The sequence below is a fragment of the Mizuhopecten yessoensis genome, unplaced genomic scaffold, assembly GCF_002113885.1.
Source record: "Mizuhopecten yessoensis strain PY_sf001 unplaced genomic scaffold, ASM211388v2 scaffold10479, whole genome shotgun sequence".
Taxonomy (NCBI): domain Eukaryota; kingdom Metazoa; phylum Mollusca; class Bivalvia; order Pectinida; family Pectinidae; genus Mizuhopecten; species Mizuhopecten yessoensis.
In genome coordinates, this window is record NW_018408567.1 from 440,581 (window position 1) to 466,114 (window position 25,534).

Genomic DNA, 25,534 nt, shown 5'->3' on the forward strand with positions numbered 1-25,534 from the left:
AACGTGGTGCATTGTGGGCGATATAGCCTCGCTTCGTCTAGGGGGAGCTAAATCTTGCTCAAAAACGAGCCTCGCACATCATTTTCAGAAAATCATATATATAACATATCATATGTATATCTAGTTCTAACTTTCAACAGCAATCATGAAAACTTGATAAAACCAGTCACTTTCTATCAAGATAATGAAGTTATATTGATCATGGATATATTATCGTCGTTCATTGTCATTCTTTCAGAAATACGTGCTGGTAGCTTTTTTTTTTTGAAAATGGAAACAAGAGGCCCAAGGGCCTTAGCGGTGACCTGAGTTATATCATAGGTACTGGTAGCTTTATTTTATTGTTTAGATGTGATGTGGAAATCAGCATGTAAACTAAGTGAAATACAATACTTGTCATGTCATCAAAGGATAAGAATTTGAAAATATTGGTAAATGTTGGGGCAGGAATCCCAATTTTCCAAAGTAATACTCTCATTCACCAAAGATGATTCTGACAAAGTTTGAGTAATTTTCTGCTGAAAATGGATGAAATATATACCCAAAAGTGTTATTTCCCTATATAAACTATTGTAAACTTTACCCCCTACCCAAGGGAGAACGGATACCTCCTCCAAGGATGATTCTGACCAAGTAAAAATAATTTCCAACAGAAAATTGTCAAAATATACCCAAAAGTGTTGTTTCCCTATATAAACTATAGTAAACTTTACCCCCTCCCCAAGGGAGAACGGATAGCTCGGGGGTCCTGAAATTTACAATTTAAAGAAAGCCCCTGATGATCTTTCCATCCATGCAGAGAAAATGACTGTAATACCTCTGAGTCTGGAGAAGAAGATTTTTGAAATATTGGTTAATTTTCCCTTTTGGGCCCCGCCCTGGCCCCTAGGGTTGGGGTAGGCATCCCAATTTTACAATTTGGTAGCCTCATATACCAAGGATGATTCTGACCAAGTTTGAAAAAATTCCACCAACTGGTTCTTGAGAAGAAGTTGATAATGTAAAAGTTTACGCACGACGCACGACGGACGACGACGGACGGAAAGTGATCGGAATAGGTCACTTGAGCAAAGCTCAGGTGACCTAAAAAGTAGTATCGATATACTTTATTAATTGTTCATGCATATACATGTAATCGGGCTACATAATACAATATAGATCTTGTCTATTTCAATAAGGGTGACCTTTTCACGTCCAGTCGGGGAATCGAACCCCGGTCGCCTCGGTGAAAGGCAAGTGCGCTATCCACTGCACCACCCGACCACCCTGAAACAAGTTGAATTTGTAGTTCCAAATATTGCAGCCGTTATAAATATGATTCGACTTGAAGCCGTTATAAATATGGTTCGACTTGAAGCCGTTATGATGATATTTATTTGACTCCATGTTTCTTTTAATTTAACGAATCAAATAGTTTCTACATTTCTTCTGCCATCTTTACACAATGTATGATGACACCAATCGACCCGTTGAATGCAATGACATACGTCTCTGTTTAGAGGCAAGTTACAATCGATTACCCACTATGATGGGTAACAGGTCAAATAAATTGATCGGGTAAAAATGAAATCGTTTCAGTTTAAACATATTTTATTGCCAAAAAAATGCAAGAGGATTGGGCACAAGTTACATGAACATTATTAACGCCCTTTCCTTATAAGATAAATAATTGTATATACACATCATAAGATGGCTTTCATAGTTAAATCACTAGATTTATCTATTATTGAGAGAGAGAGAGAGAGAGAGAGAGAGAGAGAGAGAGAGAGNAAAATGGAACCATCCAGCACAGTCAGCGCAGTGATATCCTGGCACTATTCCATACTTTCAACTATTCAACAGTTCGTCACGTCCCGTGCTTTGTGTCTTTCTCCTTTTCATTCCATCCTTTCTCGAAAATTCGTTTCTACCGCACTGGCTGTAACTGAATGGCCCATCACATGCCTATATTACATACATTCCAGCACACGCACACTTCTTGCATTCACGCTCTCGTGCACTTAAAAGAAAGTTAAACATTACAGAGGATTACTAAAATAATAAGGAACACACAAGTGTACGTTATGCCATGTAATACGGACACAAGCTAAGAAATGAATATGAAAGATAATGAGGACTGTTGGAGAGGAGACAGAAGAACGTGACCAAATTTAAAACCTGCGAGTACTCGATACATACTGTTGGACATATATAAATACATTTTTATTTTCGTCACTCGAATAATCTTCATGGCCATACAATAATTTCTCTAAGCTTAGAGGTAAGTATTCATGAAGATTTCTAAACATTTCAAATCTTTGATCAGTATATATACTGCATGTAAAAAAGAAATGATGAGCATTTTCATTAGGATATCCACATGCACAAATAGGAGAGTTGATTAGGTTAACATTAAAGAGATCATCATTTAAAGGGCTGCATTTATGACGGAGTTTGGTTAGTAAAATATTTAGCTTACGGTCACCGGCTAAAATCATTATGAATTATTAAAAATTTAAAAGTTATACCTGTAACAATAGTTTTTCAGCTATGACCCATACGTACATGTGTAGTATCACACTAGATAATATTACGTGAGCTTTTCAGACTGAGTTTGTGATAAAACGTGTTATTTTTTTTACGTTGAAGATATTGTACATAATCAATAATCAAGGAAACAGTATCTTTATTACAATCTAAAATGTATAAACGAAGAAAGAATGTGCATATTTCTAGTGGTGTGTAAGGTAAGTATGTAGACTATTTATTATTGCTAGGTAAATCATCATCCGACAAAGAGGCTCATATTTTCAATGGGAAACATTGACACTTTATTTAGTTTGTGACGGTATTGGTAAACAAATTGGCTTATAACGAACACATTTTAATTAAATTACAATGAAACCAGTTGTGATACCTGACTAAACGGTTCCCACCTATTTATATGTGATATTACAATAAGGTGAAATCCGGATCGTATCGTTCGCCAATTGGGTTCTATGTTAGTTCATACTACGACATTTTAAACACCTCGCTACTCTTCCTTGAACTGTATGAAAAAAGCGAGGTGTCCTGATAGTATGCCTGGCAACGACAAAACAAGATGGCGAAGGTGGTCATTGCAGGTACGAAATAAAACGATATATCGCTTTTTTTCTGCTGTATTCGTGGTTGCTAATTCACTTATCGAACATGAAGTTTGAGTATTTCTAGTTTACACTACATAATTGTTTGTGACTTTGTTCATGTAGATGCAGATACAGCTCTAAGCGTTGGACAATGTTTTTTTATCGACATGATGTTTCGTTTTTCTGTCGAGTCTGTGGTGTTTGTTGGTCATAACCATATATCAGGGGAAATTGAAATTGTGTATGTATACATGGATTTAAAAACGTTCTGCTTACATTGGTTGTCCGTAATGATTGACTACCACCCTTTAATTTGTTTTAACAGGCAGTTCATTTCAGATTAAATCGTTGACAATTGTAGCATAGAGAAGATTCATATTTACAAGCTTAACACAGATGTATGTGCATAAACTTTATGGCAATTTTACTGTACTGTTGGCCCAATGTACAACATTTTAAGTGGTATTTATTGCTTTCAAAAACTGTAAAGCTAGTGTTCTGTCATCCTCTATAAAATTATAATCATATAGTTTTTCTAAATAAAACATCAATAGGAGCAATACAGTATTGATGGATATTGTAACAAAGAAATTTATCAATTTTGTTCTTTATTTTTTTTAAATTTATACAAATGTAGTAATTTTTCTGATGTTATTTCACCTCGTTTATTAATCCACAGACGTTGCCAAAAATGATGCATAACTACATTGTATGCATTCTTACGCTAGACTCTTGTTGTAATAATAATAATAATCTTTATTTAACGTTGTCTTCTTCTTTATTTTACGGGGGCTCCATCAATGTTGATGTTTATACCCTCGGGGGTCCTATTGCAGAGGCATGAAAAAGGGGGTTATTTACAGTGATTAGTTGTTTATTTTTTTGTGATTTTTTTGTGCAAGGTATAGATAAAAGATAAAAGCTGGCATATGTTATTTAGCATGTGATGAGGGCTTCAAGTACTGGTCTGCATAGGGTAGGTTTTGTGCATTGAACTGCTGCTATGGGAAGGAGATTCCATTGTGTTATTGTCTGTGGAAAGAATGAATATTTGTAGGTGTCCTTTGTACAGATATGTGTTTGTATGCGTGAGGGTGTGCATGTCTGGTTTGAGGTACAATACAATTGTCAACAACAAACATAAGCTTTGTAGAGTTTTTATTACGATGCCGCTAAGGGAACAAATGGTGTTTTCATGGTGGAGGAAAATCCACGGGGAAAACCGCCGTGTCATCTGAGGGATAACAACTAACCCTATCAGACATCACTCTCTTTTTTCTGCCACAGCTGGGGATCGAACAGAAATTATTGGGAGAGCGAGTGGTCTGAAACTCACATTTTTTGATTGCACACATTAGTACGATGACTGTGCGCGCTAGCAATCACAGCTACCGAGGCACCTGAAAAAGAGATATGCTTTTTGGTACTGTTCCAAATTGGGTCCTTCCTCCTTAGTAAAACCTATGTATTAGAATTTTGTGTGTCTACATAAATGTAATGCTCAAAAGTTTTGATCAATTTCAGGGAAAGCTGACTGTCCTTACTATGCCAGATGTGAGCTTCTTGGGGACAAACTAGCAAAAAACCTTCCAGACTTTTGTCTCCACAAAATCGTGAAACAGAATGACGAATGGGAGGTGAGTTTCGGATCAGATCAAATATAAATCTGGCATCTGTTTCAGTTGGTATGTCAGTTAAAACAATTCATAGTGAAGGGGATTACTTTTTATATATATATATTATAAATTTTCTATATATTTTTCATCAAATATATCTGATCCTTTTCATGAACTTAAATGATAAATGAAACAAAACAGAACTTTTGGCTATATAAAATACATAATTTTAAATTGTATGACATATGGTGTGACTGTTGTGCTTTCTTTTTAGAAATGGCTTAAGGCAACTTGCAATGAGCGTGGATGGACGCACATGAAGTCGCCAATTGTATGGAGGGAGTTGATTGATCGTGGTGGAAAAGGTGTCTTGATCGGAGGTGCAAATGATTTCCAGGAGTATGCTCATGGATACTATGGCATGGAATCGGAACTTCTCAGCTCCGATATGCTTAAAATCTCCAAGGAAAACTTACAGTACAAAAAAGAAGTTGATGAAGAAGAGAAAGAATTCAAAGCCCAGAGTAAACCTCTTCATGTGTGTCTCACAGTGGCATCTAATCCTGCCTGCTATGCCATGGTGAATGCCATCTCCAAGGGGGATGTGTTTGGTAGCAAACAGGAAGTGGCTCTCCATCTATATGATGCTAACGATAAAATGGAAATGCTGGAAGGATTAAGGATGGAGGCCATCGACCTGGCCCATGGACTTTTGAGGGACGTAACAGTCGAATCAAATTTGTGTAAGGCTTTCAGTAACTGCAGTGCAATCATCCTTATGGATGAGGTTGTGAGGAATGAAGGGGAAGATAAGGACTCGTGGTACAAAAGAAATTCAAACCTGTTCTGTAATTATGCAAAAATTATAAATGATGTGGCTAGAAAGAATGTGAAGGTTCTCTTGACAGGTGATGGACCAGTCAATTTTAATGTATTTATGATGCTTCAGAATGCTCCAAATATCCCCCGTCAAAACTTCGCAGGATTGTCAAGAATGTTGGAAAACCACACAAAGGCTGTGATTGCAGACAAGCTGAAGGTCAATTCTAGTGGAGTTGTGAATGTGGTAATCTGGGGAAATGTTAGCGGCGAATATTACATTGATCTTGAAACCAGTCGCGTCCATGGATACGAGGGAGCCATCTGGGGACCGCCATCTTTCTCCTTACCAACCAAGGAGATGATCTGGGACAAGCAATGGCTTGCCAAGGAGTTCCCCGAACTTGTCAAGGCAAGGAAAGCCATGGTGGAGGAGGCTCTGAACCATGGAGCCTACATGTCTAAGGGAGCAGCCATAGCTACAATGCTGGGCCACTGGTGGACTGGATCTCCCAGTGGAGAGATCTTTTCTCTTGCAGTTTGTTCAGAGGGTAAGGGATGAAAGTTAGGATCCTCTAGTCTTTGGATCAATAATGTCTGTCACTAAAAGTTATTTTCTGTTAAAAAGTTCCAAAATTACCTCAAAAATGTCAGTCTGAATTAAAGTATGTATTATCCAAATGCTATCCAAAATACCATGTGCTATAGTTATTGAAAGTTTTACAGCACCCATAATTTAATTACTGGTGCAATTTTTTCCCAAAGTTACTAATTAATCATGTAATATTGTGCGAAATCCTCCACTGTATTTCAAATGCAAAACAAATGAGCTGTGCGTCTGATCTTGGACAAGTTTGCTTTGTCGAGTGACGGTACAAGCCTGCATGTGCATATGATGTGGTTGGTAGAGTAGATGTAATCAACATACGTTTGTATGTAATGGTGGAATACGTAACTCAGGATAGAAAAACATTCGAAAAATAATCAACCGATGCTTAATCAGCTTTCATTAATGATTTCTTTCCAAACCTTTTCAGATATGGAGTTATGGTTTTCATTTGAATAAACACACAAATGTTCATGACATTCTGACGATAAATTTGCATTTTTGAATAATTTACATTTTTTTTCTTCCTAATTAATGCAGTAGGGTGATTTAAATATGTACGTATTTCAAGCTTCATGGTCAATTGAATTTAGTTGTTTTTTTTCTGTTCTGAATAATTTTGTAGTAATTTATGATGCAGAAGTAAGCATGTACATGGAATTTGTTATATTCTTCATCATGTGGATTTTAAGCTAATATTTTAAAAAAAAATCCTTTACAACATTGACATTTTTATTGAAACTAATGTTGTTTGTTTAATTGTTGTTTACCAGGTTGGTATGGCGTCCCAGATGGACTTGTTTACTCCTTCCCGGTAACCATGCACCCCAAGGGTTACTGGTATGTTGTCGAGGACATTGACCTCACAGAGGAGGTCAAGGAGACACTCAAGGTCACAGTACAGGTGAGATATATATATAGATAGCAAAACTTCCCAATAATCCAAACACCTTGGCTCTAAATGCCTGCAAAATAACTGAATTTCAGGATTAAAACCATGTTTTTTAATTTAATGGTTCAAATAATTCATTTGCTATAATGATAGGTTATGTAATAATGATAATAGTTTTTGGAAACACAATGCTGTCCAATAGAGTTGAGTGTTCAAACTTTCTGCTGCAACAATCCAGTTGCATTTGAGTGGACATATTGAGTGAAAAATAACCTTGGACATCCAACCAATGATCTTTGAAACTAATATTTCAAATATATAATGAATTTGTAAAAGAGAGAAAAAAAAGAAAAAAAAATCCCAAAGCAACACAGTTCATAGAAAGTGTGTTTAAATGATTGTCCTAGTGAAGAATAATTCAAGATTTTTTTTGATTTTTTTTTAAATATCAGTGAACACTATGTGAAAGAGTGATGGACAGACAAATGGTCAAAGATATAGAAAAATTTAAGAAATATTTGTGTATACCAGTTACTCCACTGGAAACAGCAGTAATGATGTGATTCCGAAAATATGAAATAATTAACAGCATTATATTTCTGCGCCATATTGAAATTTTAATCAATCCTTTGTTAATTTTCTCTTAGGATTTAATATCTGAGAAGGAAATTATGTACCCTCCACCAAAACCCCCGACCCCTCCCCAAGGTGAGGTCAAGGTCACCATTATGGAACCCAAGGAGGTAGCTGCAGCCTCTGAAAAAGAGGAAGAAAAGAAAGAAGAATCTGGAGAGGAAGGTAGGATCATCGTTGAGATATCATATGATGCATTTTATGTTCCTGAATAATAGTATAATTATACTTTTGATAAATATGGTGATCCAACACTCCCTTTGTTGAATATAGCATTCTTGGGCGGATCCGTGGCCAATTTCATTATAGCTTCTCACTAATGAAACTTAATGGAAAAATAAAGGATATTTAACACCACAAGAATAGTGTGTGATGTTTACGTCTCGTCTACACGTTTCGGCCTGCTATAAGGCCATCATTCTTATGATGTATGGTATCCTTTATCTTTTATTATACTTTGAACTTGATACAAATGATTTGTGTATACTGATATTGTTGAACTGTGCATTACTAAAATGATATATCCCAATTTCTCAATGTTCTTCATGTTCAGGTAGCACACCGGGGACAGCTGATTCGGCTGTAGAGGTAGACTCGTCCAATGAGCCGAAGCTGGAGACCATCGTGGAGGAGAAGGGCGCCAATGACAACGTTAATGGTAACGCCACAGTGGCAGACAGAAGTGCCAATGAAGAGAAGGTAGACGACTCCGCACAGGAAGCTGAACAAACGACACCTGCTGAAAACGCTGAATGATAACGACCCAAATAAACTCATTTTTAAATCAAGATGAATAATGTAAAATATAAAATCCCCAGGCTGGGAAGACATTTTTGACCACACTTGGACATTGTTTTATAGACATAAAGAACTTATTAAGCCCCTCAGTGACATGCCTTTTGTGTTATCACTTGACAAGCTTGTCTGTTAGGTTGTTGTCATGGTGCGAAGCTGTGTTGTCGTCTCATTATAGAGGTATCTTCTGGTTCTTCTCACAGTTTATCAAATTCCGTCATGTCAGGTGTGTTTCGCGTTATCAAGAAATCACCCTGATTTTTCCAGATACTTGAAGTTGAACCACAATATCTGTCTTAAATTGATTGGTCATTGATTTTGATATAAAGATATTTCTTCATTTTAAGACTTGCTTGGGCTTGCAATATAAATGTACTTCAGTCAAATAAAAAAAAGTTTTTGCAAAAAAGAAAAAAAAAAAGAAAATATGACTTCATATATATATATAGTTGTTGGTGTAAATGTAAAGGAATTGAAAATCTATACAAAAGAAGATTAAAGAAATGATCAAATATTTATTTTTCGAAATTGAGAAAAATGTCTGTGACTGATAAAAGTGTGCCTCTATTGAGCAGATCTTTGTGTACCATATTTGTGTGTTCATCGATAACTTGTATGACACATGTACAGCTGTAGGATTATCTATCATTGTCGCATTTGTATATATATATATATCATCAAGCACTTTTTATTAAAATTCTAAATAATAATATTAAAATTCAAATCTTGTTTATTTTTTAATTTCCTAGAAAGAGCAAGAGACAATTACACGACAGTAGTAATATATGTTATTCTACCTGTCTGAGATGTCCACTCTGACGGATGAAGGTACAGGCAAACGTATGCCAGTGTCTGCATTTCCCCCTTAAAATAACGATATGTATTAACATTCTATTCATGAATGGAACTTTTTTGAGCAATTTTTTGCAAAAAAATCCCCAGTTTATCGGAATGCTTATATTTTCATAAAATCATCTCTACATAGTGACATAACCGTTATGTGAAACTTTAATTGAATTCTGCTGGTTAATTGCGAAAGGGTGGAGCCTCCTTAACAGGGGCATAGGATAATTGATAAACAAAGAAATGTTGAATGGGATAAGATCACCATGCAAACTAGTATGATAATGATTTCTTTACTGCAAAGTAATATTTATAGATTTTAAACTTTTATTTTAGCATTTCGTCATTTAATAATCTTGTTCAGTCTTATGTAAAGGTTTTTAATAATGTTTGATGTTTAACATTTGGGAGTCAAAGTCCCGATATTTTGAATTTTTACCGATGGTCCTACAAAGTTTGAAACATTGACGTTTTACTGTACTTAAAAATAATCCAACCATCACTAGGTTAATTTTTGATTAAGTTACCTGGTATTGTGTGGAAATTATTAACCAATCAGAGCACAGTATGCTGATGATTAACATTATGTGCAGATTTTGTTCAAATTCAAAATGAGGCTCAGTCATTGTATAACGTACATGCTTTAGAAATCAAATGATATTTATGCAAATTATCTTGTGGAAACCAAAGTATGGATTGATGAAAACATCTAAATGCTCCTAACACCAAAATATGCCCTGTCATAATAAATTTGATGCGGAATAGATTAAAGACACAAGTTAAATTGTTTTAATTACTTTTATTTCCAAACTATAATATATATATTTTGAACATCAAAACACAACACATTAAGATATATACATATTAACATATATACATATATTTACACTCTTAACTGCTTAAATGTAGTTGCTCATACATACAGTATTAGTAAGTTTTTAAAGCTACTATGCAAAAATATTCCATTGGCTGTGGTAATAGTGAACAATCTGAAGGGGATTGCCTTATGTGCTGAAAGTTCTTAAATAATTTAAAATTATCCTTCAATTCAAAACCAGATGTGAAACTTGCGATTTGCGAGAATCGCTATCCTCTTTCATAATGATGGACATGGTCGTAATTTTGACGTCTCAATGAAAACAATTCAATGATGTCACTAATAGTTGACGTAACTGCTGAACACGCTAGGTATAAACTCGACTGGACGCTGTGAAAACATTTCCATTGAAAAAGACACAAAAAGAAATTAAAAAATCTCCTTTAAGATTACGGTGATAGTTTGTATCAAATGATCAATGTTTTAAATCTTGACATATGAAAAAGGTATTTAATTGACAACAGAAATATGAAAACAATGAAAAGAAGCATAATGAATTTAACTATACTTTTTCTTCAATCGTAACGTTGCAAAAAATTTTGAATACTTAATTCTGAATTTTTACAAAAATATTCAATAACTATGAAGTATATATATGATTAAACAGTATGGTTAACATTATGACATTATAACCTTGTTATAATGCCCCTCACTTCATTGCCACCTCACTTACTGCAGTGCATTTCAAGGTCCCTATTTTAAAGGGCCAAGTGAGCTTATGCTGTGGTGCAGCATCCGATGTCCGTCTATCCAGCGTAATTTCTCTTAGCAATACCTTAATATATGTCTCCTTCAATATATTGCCAAGCCTCTTTTTAATGCCAACGTTACATTGGACAAATGTTGGCAGTATAACAAGATGTTATTGTACATAGACTGTGTTCACAAAGCTTTGATTATGATTATGATTATAACAAACAGAATACGAAAAAAACAATTTGTAACTCAAATATTACAAAAATCATACTTCAAATTAGGCAAGATAGATATTATGATTACAATTTTTATTATAATATAAAATATTTTATGATAAAAGTTTGTAAAATCACAGATATTATCATGATTAAACCTTATGTCTTGTAAACTGAATATAAAACTGGCACCAAGAATAGCAGTAGTCGGTCCCAGGAAAAAACAAACAAAATAAATATGAGATATTTTAAGTTAAATATGTGAATTATTGTTCTTGCTTCATTTTCTTTATAGAACGTCTCATTTTGCTGTATCATATCCATAATTCAGTTCATCTTTTACCAATGGCCTGCAGCAAGCTGGTCAAAAAGCAACAAAGTGTTATAGTTCTAATACAGCAAAATGTGAGGTCTTAAAGGATTGTGAAGCAGTAAACTTGATAATATTTTAAATGACTCCCATGATTTTAATGACATGCAGAAAAAGTTTGTAAGCTCATTGCAACAATCTTAGGCCCAATACTCTAGATTTTAATAGCAGACACTTAAAATTAAGCTTGGCCCACTTGTTCAAAAGGTGGTTTTGACCAAAGTTTCGCATAAAACTCATAATTTTCCATACAATTTTACTGTACTGAAATAAATGATTTGATTGGTTTTATGAAACACAAAAGATGAAATTTGCATTCATCACTTAATTGCTAAACTATAATCAACTTTTGAACAACTAAAGACTGAAATTAGGAAGGGTACATATGTTGTGATGTAGTTTCATGGTGTGCAATTTTAGATTACCATACAGTTTTCAGTAGCTCTACTGAAAAATCTTCCAATCGTAACACAGATGTAAGAAAGATGAGCACAGAAGACCTGAGGTTAAAACTCCCCAGAAAACCTGCTTGATGAATTAGAGTTATCTCCCCTTATTTAATTTCATCTCCTAGTAATATAACAAATTCACCTTTATTAGTATTTTTTAAATTCGTACCTTCCAAATGTGTGTTCAATTCAATAACTGATTAATTTTTCATGTTATTCCCCCCTCACATTAAATGTTCTTCAGAGGGAGGTTTGTAAAAAATATGTTTGGTCTAATTTTAAGTTTGGGTGCCATGGCATGTATGTCAGACATCAGGGTCAAGGTCATTGAAATGGATCAAGGTCACAATGAAGTGGCATATAAACTTTTGTCAAAACTTTAAATTGTTTAAATTTTCCAATTGAAATAATCACTTTTATTTCATAACTGATGATGTAATTTAAAAAAAATGTCAGCTTTAATTTGAAAAATAAAAACTTAGGGGTACAATATATATATAAAAAAAAATAGGATTAAAAGTTACAGTTGAATAGAAAATGCTTTATTTTCAACATTCAAATTTGAAAATTTCTTAATCAAAGTTTAAAGCAACACCGAGTAGTTATTAACATACAGACTAATACCTACATGTTTCTCCACATCACGGGAGAATTCGCTTTCTGGCCTGGTATTTGATATTCCTCACTCGATGCGACAAACCCTTTGAAAACATACTCTGAAAAATAGAAAAACACATTGGATTGAAAATACTTTTGAAAAATATACAGATTTGTACTATATAGTACGGCATAACCATTACCAATCAGGAACTGTCGGCACTTTCTGTAAAGAGAATTTTTTTTTACGGAATGTGCCAACGGTTCCTGTTTGTACCCTTACCTGAATAGGAGTTAATGTTGTGGTACAAATAGTATACTTAACCGTAAAAACCCGTGTAATTTGTGCACCTATGTAATTTGCGCAGGTACATTTTTGAGGCTGAAAAAAAACAACGTGCCAAGATGTCGAAACGTAAGTTGATCGGCAATTCTCTGGCATAGGAATTGGCTAAACTTTCTTTGTTAACAGTTACCTATTTAATAATCCTTTTCACTTCAACTCAGGTAACAACACAGTATGTATCAATTGTATCTTTTATTGATGTTTGACATAAATAAATGTGTTGATCGTCGTTTGTCGTTGAGTTCAGTGTACCAAGAGAGATTATCTCGTGTCCAAGATGACTGTCTGCCAGAATCGTCGATCTTTTCAAGAAAAAACCTTGAAATTGCTTACATTTATGTATTATGCGCACCCCCCACTTTGGGCATTAAATTTCTTAAAAAAAAGTGGGCAGATGACACAGGTTTTTACGGTAGTCATATAAATTCAGCCTCACACTTCGTTGTCTCAAACAGGATCCTCATAATTTGTGACAGCTGTCAATAATTCTTAAATATCTACACAAACTTGACCAACAGCCTGTATTACAGAGTTTTGACACAACTTATGTTATTAACCCATTTCACCCCTATGTTACTTAAGTAGACTCTACCATGCATTGATATGGATGAGTCCATTATGGTCTACAGTGGTGAAAAGGTTAAGTACAGGATTATCAGCTTCAGTATGCCAAAAGTTCATAATAGAATACTTTACCTAGAGTTTATGACACAGAGATCTAACCTGACGGGAAAGATTCTTGAATGTCTAAAACTGTTGCTTCCTGAGGGTTTGACTTCAAGAATGTTACCCCAACGGTTGCGATTTCTTCACAATATCCTCAAGGAAATAGAAGTGATTTTTTTCTTCCACCCTTAAAAAATTGTTTTGATGAAAAACGTGTTTTTTCTATGCCAACAACCCGGCTATGAATTACAATGTCATCAGGTTATAAAACAAATGGATTAGGTGATATCACAAATGTGTACACATATGATATAGAAACCATGGCTTAGATAAATGGGAGACAAATCGCCGTAGGGTGGGAGAAATACATATCACAAATCTATGCCGGATTCAAACAAATCAAGCTGTACGAGGTATGTATTGTACATGTAGATCTGAACATTATATACAGGATCTTACATGAGTTTCCATTACATATGAGATTTATGAAAAGAGTCTAAGAATTTTTCAATTTAGCAAGCCTCTGCCGCATTTATTCGTGTAAAACGACAATTTTATATGCAACTTTGAAATGTAAAAAGCCGCCATTTTGTCTCCAGTGCGCAAGCCTATGACGTCATGTACTTGTCCTAGGCGTGACGTCACAATTGAAACAATTGAAACTTACAACCAATCACAGGATTGATAGGTCATATTACATGGGTTATTACGCAAAAAAAATATGACATGTGTATATACACTGGATAACACAGTACATTATGTGATACTTTGTTTTCCATCAATATAGATAAATTCTGTAGCATTGCTGAGAGAGAGAGAGAAAGAGAGAGAAAGAGAGACCAATGAATCATTATGAATCGAGTTGAACAAAAATTAAACTATCAAATTTAGCAATCAAACATACAGAGTCACTATAAATAATCACTAATAAATTAAAAAATCATAATTATCTTGATAACCGTTCATCAAAAGTCCTTCATGAGTTGATGAATAATATCAATTAATGAATTAATGGATATTAAGGCAGTCAAAGTAATCAATGAGTATTCCTTCACAAATAATTGTTCATTAATCAATCAATCATTATTAACCATCCATTAATTGTTTTTAACCTGATTAGCTTAAGGGCAGTGCATAATTCAAAATCAAAACTACCTGTTTATCAATCTGAAAACACCATTGGACAACAAAGAGTTCAAAAATAATTTTCAGACATTTCTAAGAAATTGCATTTTGAAAATTTGCTTACGTAATTAAGTGAACTAACTCGGCTTTCATAAACACAACTGGGTTTAGATAAATAACGATTATCAACTATCAAAATTAGATTATGAGTGTCGTGTTATTACTTAAAGGTTACAAACATATCACTTTATGTCCTGTATATCAATCACTGTACAGGTATATCCTAACTACCTATGTCTAGACCACAGTTTCGTCCAAACTCGTAAGACTTTCAAAATTTGCGGAATTTTTCACAGCAAAATGCAGTGCACCCTGCAACATCTTTTAACGAAGATGAGGAATTCCAGCTTGGGATTTGTCAAGGTCTGTCACATGATGCTACGTTCCAATAAAATCTAATTTTGTTGGGTCGAATTCTGCAGCCGAAGAGTTCCAGGATGAACTGACAGACCGCGACTTTGCTTTCTGGTAGTATTTTATATTGGTCACACTGCGAGCCAAACCTCTGGAAAAGGCAACCTGAAAACAAAACAAAACACATGCATTCTAAATAAAAACAAATTTTTGCTTTTCTATTTTTTATTTTTTTTTCACATTTTCTGAAAAATAAGAATAGTTGTTTTGAGTAACTTTTAAGCAATTGATATTGTCAAAGTATCATGACAATAAAATAAAAACAAATTTTCCTCAAAGATTTGATGTTCCCATGGGGTCTGACCCTTGCCCAACTAAAATCAGCATCACAGATGTAGGGAGTTCAGCAAACAGGAATCTCCTTCACTTTACTCACTATAGATACTAAAAACACAAATCTGATCTTGCCTCGGGGTAAATCGCTATAGCCTAATAACTGACTGAACAACTAATATCAGCCTATTTTAACCCTTTCACCCCTACGTAACTTTAGTAGACTATTCCATGCATTGATCTGGATGAGTCCATTTTGGTCTACAGTGGTGAAAGGGTTAAGGCATCATCAAAATAAACTTCTTAATCATCATTATTTCAACTTCATTTATTTTTAAAAATCCTCTTTAAAATATCACATTCCTCAGATTAATAATAATAATAATAATTTGAGGTTCTTATATACCGCTTTATCACAACCTAGTTTGTAGGTGGTCTCATAGCGGTTCTCAAATTATTATTCGTGGTTATAGGGCCTTTGCGACCAGCCAATATCTTTCTCAATTCCCTGGGGAGCATACACTCAGAGCTGCCATTTCGGTGCTCACAGCTAGCATTGACAATTCTTACACTGCCCAACCATGTACTCATTTACAGCTGAGTAGACTGGAACAAGCGGAGTAAGTTTCTTGCTCAAAGATACAACACAGAGCCGTGCCGTGACTCGAACCCCCAACCCTTCCTTTGGTCATGAGCCCGGCGTCCTACCACTAGACTACCGTTCCTCCACGATTGATAAATTATTGTCCTCAAAACAACCACCTTAGCTTTCCTCACTCCCGACTCATCAGATAAACCTGCTAGGAGTTGGTAAATACATTTTTGGTTACCCACTGGTTACCCACTAGTGGGTAACAACAACCTGGATGTTATTTTAATGGTTAATCTTCTGATCATGACGTCAAGTAACGATTCTTTGCGACGTCATCTTCTATGTGACGTCATATAGTAGGTTCGTGGCAAATGGTTTCCCTGACCCCGATCGGAAACAGGAATAGTGTGTTCCCAAGAGAAGCATATGGTTTTCTAGATATAACATCTAAATGTTGTGGAAGTAAAAGGTCCCCCCCGTCTCTTGATGGATTATTTTTGTGTTTATCATACTCTCGTTGGTTAATTTTTTAAATTGTAAAAGACATTCTGTAAACGTCGTTTCGTTATACAAGTTCAAAGTTAACTTAATCGAGTTAGATAAACATGATAACCAACTAATCGTTGGGGAACTTCTACATATCAGTCTTTTTTTGGTGGTTAACCCTTTCACCCCTATGTAACTTTAGTGGACACTACCATGCATTAATCTGGAAGAGTCCATTATGGTCTACAGTGGTGAAAGGGTTAAGTTATGTCTTATATGCATCCACCTGATAAGGCTGAACGGCTTTACCTCATACCAGAAACTTTCGTCCTGCGCTGGTAAAATCCATATTCCCTCAGCGTTAATTTCGCCCTTCACATGTCAAGATATACGTATTTTAAGTATTATATTTGCTGTCAGGATAAATTTGCCCTCATGATGAAATACATGATGAAATACATGATGAAATACAACAAAGGCAAAAGTAAAAAGTAACAAAAAAATCCCAGTACGCAGAACAATGAATTCAAAATGACAAAAAAAATAAAAGTTTTTACATAGATGTATATGCCTCTAATTTTTGCTAGAGTAACCTCCCATTTACACGTTTTTTTTGTCACAGAAGAGTAAGGGAATGTTTCTCTTAATTTTTTTCTTCAATTTTGGACATTTTTGTGTTTGTGGTAAATACCAATTTTCAAAGACTGTTAGATTAAAGTTTTGGTATCTTACATATGTCACATTACTTAACTAGAATTATTTATGGGTTTACCTTGTTGTTAAAAAACATTAATGCTTGGGGGAAAAAAAGAACATTGCTAGTATTTCAAGATCATGTAGTCTATCTGCATTACTGAAGTTTGATCGAGATGGATGTTTTTTGTTATCTTTCATCAATTAATTATAGCATTCCCAAATTATCTTCCATGCAGGTTTTCAATGTCGAACTCTTTTGGAAAGAAGTTACTAAATTGTCCCGTTAAAGCAGTATGTTTGTAAGAATCGCTATCACAGTTCTGATTGACAGAGTTCATTGCTTTCAGGAAAAAGAACACATGAAGGCAATAATGGACAAGATGTACACCTGCTATTCTCCAAATGTTGGTCCTTGCAATTTTTAATTGGTTTTAATTAGTTTTAATGGGATTTAAAATTGAGTTTTAATGGGATTTAAAATTGAGTTTTAATGGGATTTAAAATTGAGTTTTATTAAAAAGAGAATGCCACCACAATCACCTTGTTTACGTTGTCTGTGCTGCGTACTTCATCTTGCGCTTGGAGTTATAGCGAATGTTGTAAATACAGCGTGTGAGAGACCTCTGAAAGTTGTCCTGCAACGGAAACATCAGCAGGTCAGAAACAACACCAATAAACAACAAATCGTTAAACAACACCAACAACACCAATAAACAACAAATCGTTAAACAACGCCAACAAACGACAAACTTTACTATCAACATCAGGACGAATTAACGCTGTTTGAAACAAATTATTTATATTGTCAGTCTCATTTCTGTTGCACATCTGTTATTTTTATGAATGCATAATATTTTATATTCTATAACATCCTTACCCAGTATTTGATACAAGTTTGTATTTCAATGGATCGATGACGTTTCCTAAGAGATACTGTGGTTGGCACAGACCAACATATAACATAAAATGTCTTCAACAGAAACGGCAGTTACTGTAGTGAGAGAAACCTTTTTCCTCAATTTCTTTCTTCATATAGATTATACTATATACTACTGTATATACATGTTAATTTGGTATGTAAAATTAATTTTGAAACCAGCACATGTTCATGGCATTTAAAGCAGATCAATACAAGAGGATAGCTTATCGTCAATTAAGAAAATATGCTTGCTTCAAAAAATGACTACCTTATCGGTTTTGAAATCTACTATCAGTAGACATTTAATATCAAAATATTTCTATCTTTACTAAATATTAATAGACTAGTAAATCTTACAAAGAACTAATTTATAATGAAGATTCTACATCAGTTGTTTGCTTATATATCCTCTAAAAGATAAAACACTATAGCCCAAAACCTTTTCTTTTTAAAGTTCCATAAGATATGGTTTTCTATTCAGAAATGATTTTTTATAGCTATTATCACGGTGATGAAATAGTTTCCAATTCATCATAATATATTTTGTCAGTGGTAAAAGGTTCCTTAAAGTCAGTTTCTATACTCTAACATGTTTACTATGATTGGTTTGGACTGTTTGAGTTTTACATCATATATTAACCCTTTCAACACTGTAGACCATAATGGACTCATCCATATCAATGCATGGTAGAGTCTACTAAAGTTACATAGGGTTGAAAGGGTTAACAGCTATGGTCGTTTAAGGAAGTGCCAGGTGTTGGTGGTGGAGGAAAGTCGGAGTTCCCAGAGAGAAACCATGACCTACTGCCCCACGTAGGTCTCGAACCCGCGACCCAGTGGTCAATGGACGGCTAGTGGTAGCAGAATGTCAGACGCCTTAACCAATTGGCCATCGTGGACTCCTTGTTTTCAATGAGCATTTCTTAAAATGGAGAAACTTCTAGACTTGTGGCAGAAATCTCCTATGAAATCCCAGGGTGCAGTCTCAATATGTCTAACCCAAACATGTCTCAAGGTCTGCGTAAGATCCCCCTTCTTTTTTGGGGGGAGGGGGATACCATTTAACCACTAGACTGACATGACATTTTCAGTATCTGTAGCTAGGGACTTAATTTCCTTTGTATTTTGGAACTCAAAAAGATAACGAGACCCGTATCTATGAATACTGGTCAAATACTTTCCAAAATATATATTTTGGGAAATCTTCAAAGCAATTCACTGTATAAATCGTTTTGTCCAAGTAGTATAGGGAGTGTCATAAATAATTAAATTTGCATTTCATTTCTAAAGAAGTCATCATGATCAGATCAATCAATACATTTGAGCACTCTGTACTGATGGTGCAAAGATACATTGCTGCAAAGCAACATTGGTGCGCTGATCACTGAAATGTGTATACACCATCCCCAATGGCAGTTTTTGAGAAATTAAGTTTGTTTTGATTTGTTTTTCTAAACTTAATTTTGAAAGTGAAATAGTTGTTTTAGGCTTTTTTAGTAAGTTACAATTATGTTTAGAATTTCTTAAATTTTAATTCAGTGCTATTTTCCTCATAAAAACATCAACACACATAACCATGAAATCAGCTGTGGTAACAGTGTACAGTTGAAATGGTTTGATCCTAAAAATAAAGGACATGTGTCTCTGATAAACATGGATAGTGAATTCAACCTGCACAACACACCTACATATATATACCTGTACATATTTATAAACTTTATTTTGGTTACATTTTGCATTTTGTTTAGAAGATTGATTTTTTTTTCAAAAACTGTTTTCCCCAGATATGGGACTTGGGAAAACCATGCTTACCACATCAAAAAACACCAAAACATGCAAAAAAACATGATTTTTAACCCAAAATTTGCCCCCTGCAAGCAGAAATTTTGTTCTTGAAACCTGTCTGAAATTAAATATCTCCTACTCGATAACAGAAATACTCATGTTTTAGCATAGGTCATTCCGGTGGATTTTTCACAATATTTACACATGTGCCGAGTACAAAAATAGACTACATCAAAAGCTAGCTTTTGTCGTGTAGACACAGATTTGTAAATGCCCAAAACTGTAGGTTAACAGGGGTAATTCATTGTATAAAAATCTCACCCATGGTCATCGTACGCTACTTTACACTGCAACCTGTATGTGTATCATAATTTCTATGTCCACGAGCTGGTTAATTTTCCCTGTCTTGACACATGAAAATACTTTGTAAGTTTTTGAAATCTATTGCAAGGCATGACACTTCTTTCACCTCAAAATTTCCAAGGTAATCATCACTTGACCAATACACATCTGTTTCTGGCATATATTGTATACCCGTCTATACATTTAAGCTGATAAACGCCTTTATTCTGACGGAATTTGTATTAGACCATTTTGGGTCAAATCTATTTTTCGGTTTTCCAACCGCCAGCGAGCCTAGTTGTTGGTGTCTGGCTATGGCGGAGCACTGATTCTCATTTAAGAAAAGATAGAAATATTCAATGCGACTTACAGTATCAACATCAAAATTTTCTGGAAGAATAGGCCCCGTTTCTCTAACAAAATCATCAACAGTGATCAGTGAAATACCTCGAGACCATTCCGAGTCATCAACGCTAGCTTTTGTTGTGTAGACACAGATTTGTAAATGCCTAAAACTGTAGGTTAACAGGGGTAATTCATTGTATAAGAATATCACCCATGGCCGTCGTACGCTACTGTACACTGCTACCTGTATGGGTATCATAATTTCTATGTCCACGAGCAGGTTATTTTTCCCTGTCTTGACACATGAAAATACTTTGTAAGTTTTTGAAATCTATTGCAAGGCATGACACTTCTTTCACCTCAAAATTTCCAAGGTAATCATCACTTGACCAATACACATCTGTTTCTGGCATATATTGTATACCCATCTATACATTTAAGCTGATATACGCTTTTATTCTGACGGAATTTGTATTAGACCATTTTGGGTCAAATCTATTTTTCGGTTTTCCAAACGCCAGCGACCCTAGTTGTTGGTGTCTGGCTATGGCGGAGCACTGATTCTCATTTAATAAAAGATAGAAATATTCAATGGGACTTACATCATCACTTGACCAATACATATCTCTTTCTGGCATATATTGTATACCCATCTATACATTTAAGCTGATATACGCTTTTATTCTGACGGAATTTGTATTCGACCAGTTTGGGTCAAATCTATTTTTCGGTTTTCCAAAAACTGTTTTCCCCAGATATGGGACTTGGGACAACCATGGTTACCACATCAAAAAACACCAAAATATGCAAAAAAACATGATTTTTAACCCAAAATTTGACCCCTGCAAGCAGAAATTTTGTTCTTGAAACCTGTCTGAAATTAAATACCGCCTACTCGATAACAGAAATACTCATGTTTTAGCATAGGTCATTCCGGTGGATTTTTCATAATATTTACACATGTGCTGAGTACAAAAATAGTCTACATGAAAAGCTAGCTTTTGTTGCGTAGACACAGATTTGTAAATGCCCAAAACTGTAGGTTAACAGGGGTAATTCATTGTATAAGAATATCACCCATGGCCGTCGTACGCTACTGTACACTGCTACCTGTATGTGTATCATAATTTCTATGTCCACGAGCTGGTTAATTTTCCCTGTCTTGACACATGAAAATACTTTGTAAGTTTTTGAAATCTATTGCAAGGCATGACACTTTTTTCACCCCAAAATTACCAAGGTAATCATCACTTGACCAATACATATCTGTTTCTGGCATATAATGTATACCCATCTATACATTTAAGCTGATAAACGCTTTTATTCTGACGGAATTTGTATTAGACCATTTTGGGTCAAATCTATTTTTCGGTTTTCCAACCGCCAGCGAGCCTAGTTGTTGGTGTCTGGCTATGGCGGAGCACTGATTCTCATTTAAGAAAAGATAGAAATATTCAATGGGACTTACATCATCACTTGACCAATACATATCTCTTTCTGGCATATATTGTATACCCATCTATACATTTAAGCTGATATACGCTTTTATTCTGACGGAATTTGTATTCGACCATTTTGGGTCAAATCTATTTTTCGGTTTTCCAAACGCCAGCGAGCCTAGTTGTTGGTGTCTGGCTATGGCGGAGCACTGATTCTCATTTAAGAAAAGATAGAAATATTCAATGGGACTTACAGTATCAACATCAAAATTTTCTGGAAGAATTGGCCCCGTTTCTCTAACAAAATCATCAACAGTGATCAGTGAAATATCTCGAGACCATTCCGAGTCATCAACATTACCTTATGGCGACAGTACACACGGTCGCTGTTCATCTGTTCTACATCATCATTGTTTTCGGACTCATTTTTTGATAACAGTTCATTTAAAACATCGTTAAGATCAACGTCTGACTCAATGCCCTCAGGGCTGAAGCTATCAAACTCTAAATCATCATCATCATCCTCAAAAATGTCTCGTTGTTGTGGCACTTTTTTACACTCATGACTCACGGTTTCTAGGTCAATTTATTAAAAACTATTTGTAGGAATGACATGTACAAATCTGATTGGTCGATGCATTGATATCTACTCAAAATAGTATAGGTGATTTCCAGATAAGTGTCACTCTCAATCATGGGATTTTTCATGTCTGAGTTCACCGAAACGGCATGGCTTCCAGAGGGGCTTACATTGAGATAATGCAGATGCGTCAAGAAGCGCTTACATTTAGATAATTCAGAGGCGTCAGGAAGCGCTTCCATGTGTAAAGAAACTGACTACTTTTATTTTTTTGCTGAATGGATTTTTTTTTCTTTTTTCTTTTTTATAAAAGTGTCGATCATGTAGTAATTAAAGATAGTCTGTAGAATTTAATCCCAACAATATATGGAATTAAAATAACAAAGAAACATCAATATTCTATTATAACAAGAAATTTTATTGAAATCTCGGTTACATATAAAAACAATTACACTTTATTCCATATACAGGAATACTGAAAGTGACGGAAACTCTCTGATACTTAAAATCACCACTGACACGCACCAAGAGTTATAAAGGACATCAATTTCAAATTTAACAAGTTTCACATCACATGTGTGTATATGATCATGGTTATGATATTCAAAAAAAGGATGAGATATGTAATTTTATGTACAATGATATCAATTACGAAAGAATATACCATTCTCTTGATACTGAATCAAACGTCCCACCACAAGCACCAAATTAGGTGATGTTACTTTAACATATTTACATTTTCTTTGTACAGTCCTCAGATAAACCTATCAACCAAAAATGTTGTTATTATCCAATAAAAGCAAGATGTATTACACATTAATGACTTCCGATCAGAAACTGTCCATGACTTTCTGTAAAATTGTTTCAGTTATCAGGAACCATGACATGACATGAGGTTAAATTCAAATTATAACGGAAATTCTTGACTGATTTTTGATTGACCGTCACATCACCACTTCACGGAATTGGTGACCATAGCAATGGTTCCTTACAAAAATGGCTGTCCTGCCATTTGGTTAAACAGTTTGTTTTAAATATATTTTGAACTGATTGAGACCTCAAAGATCAATAAAATAATACTAGGTAGAAAGTATGCACAAACAGTTTGCAGACAAAATACACATCACCTGACAAAATGCACATCACCTGACAAAATACACATCACCTGACAAACTACCAACTGTTTCATGACAAAATATGTCATTTGACAAATCATCAATTGTCTACAGACAAAATACTAAATGTCTGCTGATAAAATTCATTATTACATCATCAAACAAAATACCAATAGTCTCTGGAAACCCCCCATATGAAGACTGCAAACAAAATACAATTTATGTCTCCGGACAAAATAACAACTGTTTGCAGAAAATGTTTCTGTTAAGAAACCATTGTATTATATGAAGTTCATGACATTTAATGATTTAATAGAATCTCTTTCAAATAAGGATTGAACAGCATTTTTTGAACAGCCATACCAGCATGAACGCTCAATACATATATTTGCATTCTAAATTTTATATTTATTATTTATGTAAATATAGGAATTTCCTTATATATTTTTTATATTGAAGTGTCTGTGTCATCGGTGCATACAAGATTCCTGGAACATCCTAACATCATCAAAATGTTTGCTTCTAATGGTAGCATGTTATTCTAGTTGAAAGGAAAAGCTTCAAAATGACACATACTGATCAATCGGCACTCATAGCACAATGAATGCAATATCTTCTTGTGATGCTTATACAGGAACTTGCAGTGGAAAATATAAGAGCTAGTTCCACAATAATTTGTAGAAATTAAAGCAGAACTAACATATGGAATTGATTACCTGAAATATTTCTCCTAAGTAGTACTTTTGAACACAAATTAAATGACCTAGAAAGAGTTCTGCATGCTCTGAAACTAAAGGTCACATAAAATTTTGATGTTGACAGTTGTACATAAATCATATTATATTTGTAAACAGCTTTTTCATGCCTTTGCAGTCAGCAGTCAAAACAGTTCACCTGTTTTGTCCCAACTTTAAGGGAAAATAGTTAAAATGTTGACTGATCTGGCACGAAACCACTGTGTGTGAATTTGTTTAATTTGACGAAACATGACCAATGTAAAACAGTTTAGAAATCCACTTTTAATATCAGTACAAATTCACAATTTATTTCCCAATTTAGCATGCAATACTTAAGTGCTTGCTGTCGAGTCACAGTTTTTAATTTACTGCAACAATTCTTTGTCATTATCACTTTAGCCTATCAATGGTGGTGGCAGATGAAAACCCCTGCATTCTGCACTTCATTACAAAGGACATTACACATGACCAGTCAAATATAATTGAACCAGTTTATCACATGATCAGTCATCAGTTGTAAAGTAGCAAACACCATTTTATCATGTGACTTGTTAACAGTCGAACATTAGCACAAATTTATTTGTTCGGTTTAGCACTTTTAGGAGGAAAACAGTCAAAACTGCTTGTCTCATTCACCCCTGAAATTTTGTAATGAACTATTCCAACCTTTGAATTGGAGGAGTTCAAATGTGTCTTTCATGAATGAATGAGTAAATATAAAATTTTATATGGAGAGTCGGGTAATAAAATATTTTTATGTTAACCTTATTAAAAAAGTCTGGTGACCTTGACCTTCACCAAGGTCATTGAGTGTCTAATGAGTCAGTACTTTCACTTTGGTGTTGACTCTGGCCTTGCTTTGTTCTGTTATAATAGCGAATGTTGTAAGTACACTTTGTGAGCAGTCGTCTAAACTCCCCCTGAAAAATATAAGTACCAAAACAAGATCAGTGCGTGGCCAGGTTTGGCGACAATTGCATGCAGTCCTGCTCAAGTCATAACTTAATTTATCACCTAACTGACCCATTTTACTACGACTCATATACGGCCATGGCATAAATATGGTGTTACACATGTGCAATAAAACCTCAAAGTGCT

General features: G+C 34.7%; 2 protein-coding genes across 5 annotated transcripts in view; one reads left to right on the forward strand and one right to left on the reverse strand.

Annotated features, from left to right (window-relative positions):
• The first annotated feature begins 3,023 nt into the window (after positions 1-3,023).
• Positions 3,024-9,187, forward strand: LOC110460791 (putative malate dehydrogenase 1B). The gene is made up of 6 exons (XM_021513943.1): positions 3,024-3,104; positions 4,632-4,744; positions 4,998-6,093; positions 6,923-7,053; positions 7,689-7,839; positions 8,228-9,187. Exons 1-6 carry the CDS (start codon positions 3,083-3,085, stop codon positions 8,428-8,430), a joined length of 1,716 nt encoding a protein of 571 aa, XP_021369618.1. The 5' UTR covers positions 3,024-3,082; the 3' UTR covers positions 8,431-9,187.
• Positions 9,188-10,108: 921 nt separating this feature from the next.
• Positions 10,109-25,534, reverse strand: part of LOC110460779 — a 56,099-nt gene continuing 40,673 nt past the window's right edge. The window contains exons 5-6 of one of the 4 annotated variants that reach the window (XM_021513926.1): positions 17,715-17,809; positions 15,161-15,232 (exon numbers count right to left, since the gene is read on the reverse strand). In XM_021513926.1, the coding sequence (XP_021369601.1) occupies positions 17,720-17,809 (90 nt within the window). In that variant the 3' untranslated portion in view covers positions 15,161-15,232; positions 17,715-17,719. Of the gene's footprint in view, positions 12,636-14,228; positions 15,233-17,714; positions 17,810-25,166; positions 25,357-25,534 lie in introns of those variants that run through there. The other 3 variants (XM_021513929.1, XM_021513913.1, XM_021513917.1) reach the window with 3 other exon arrangements.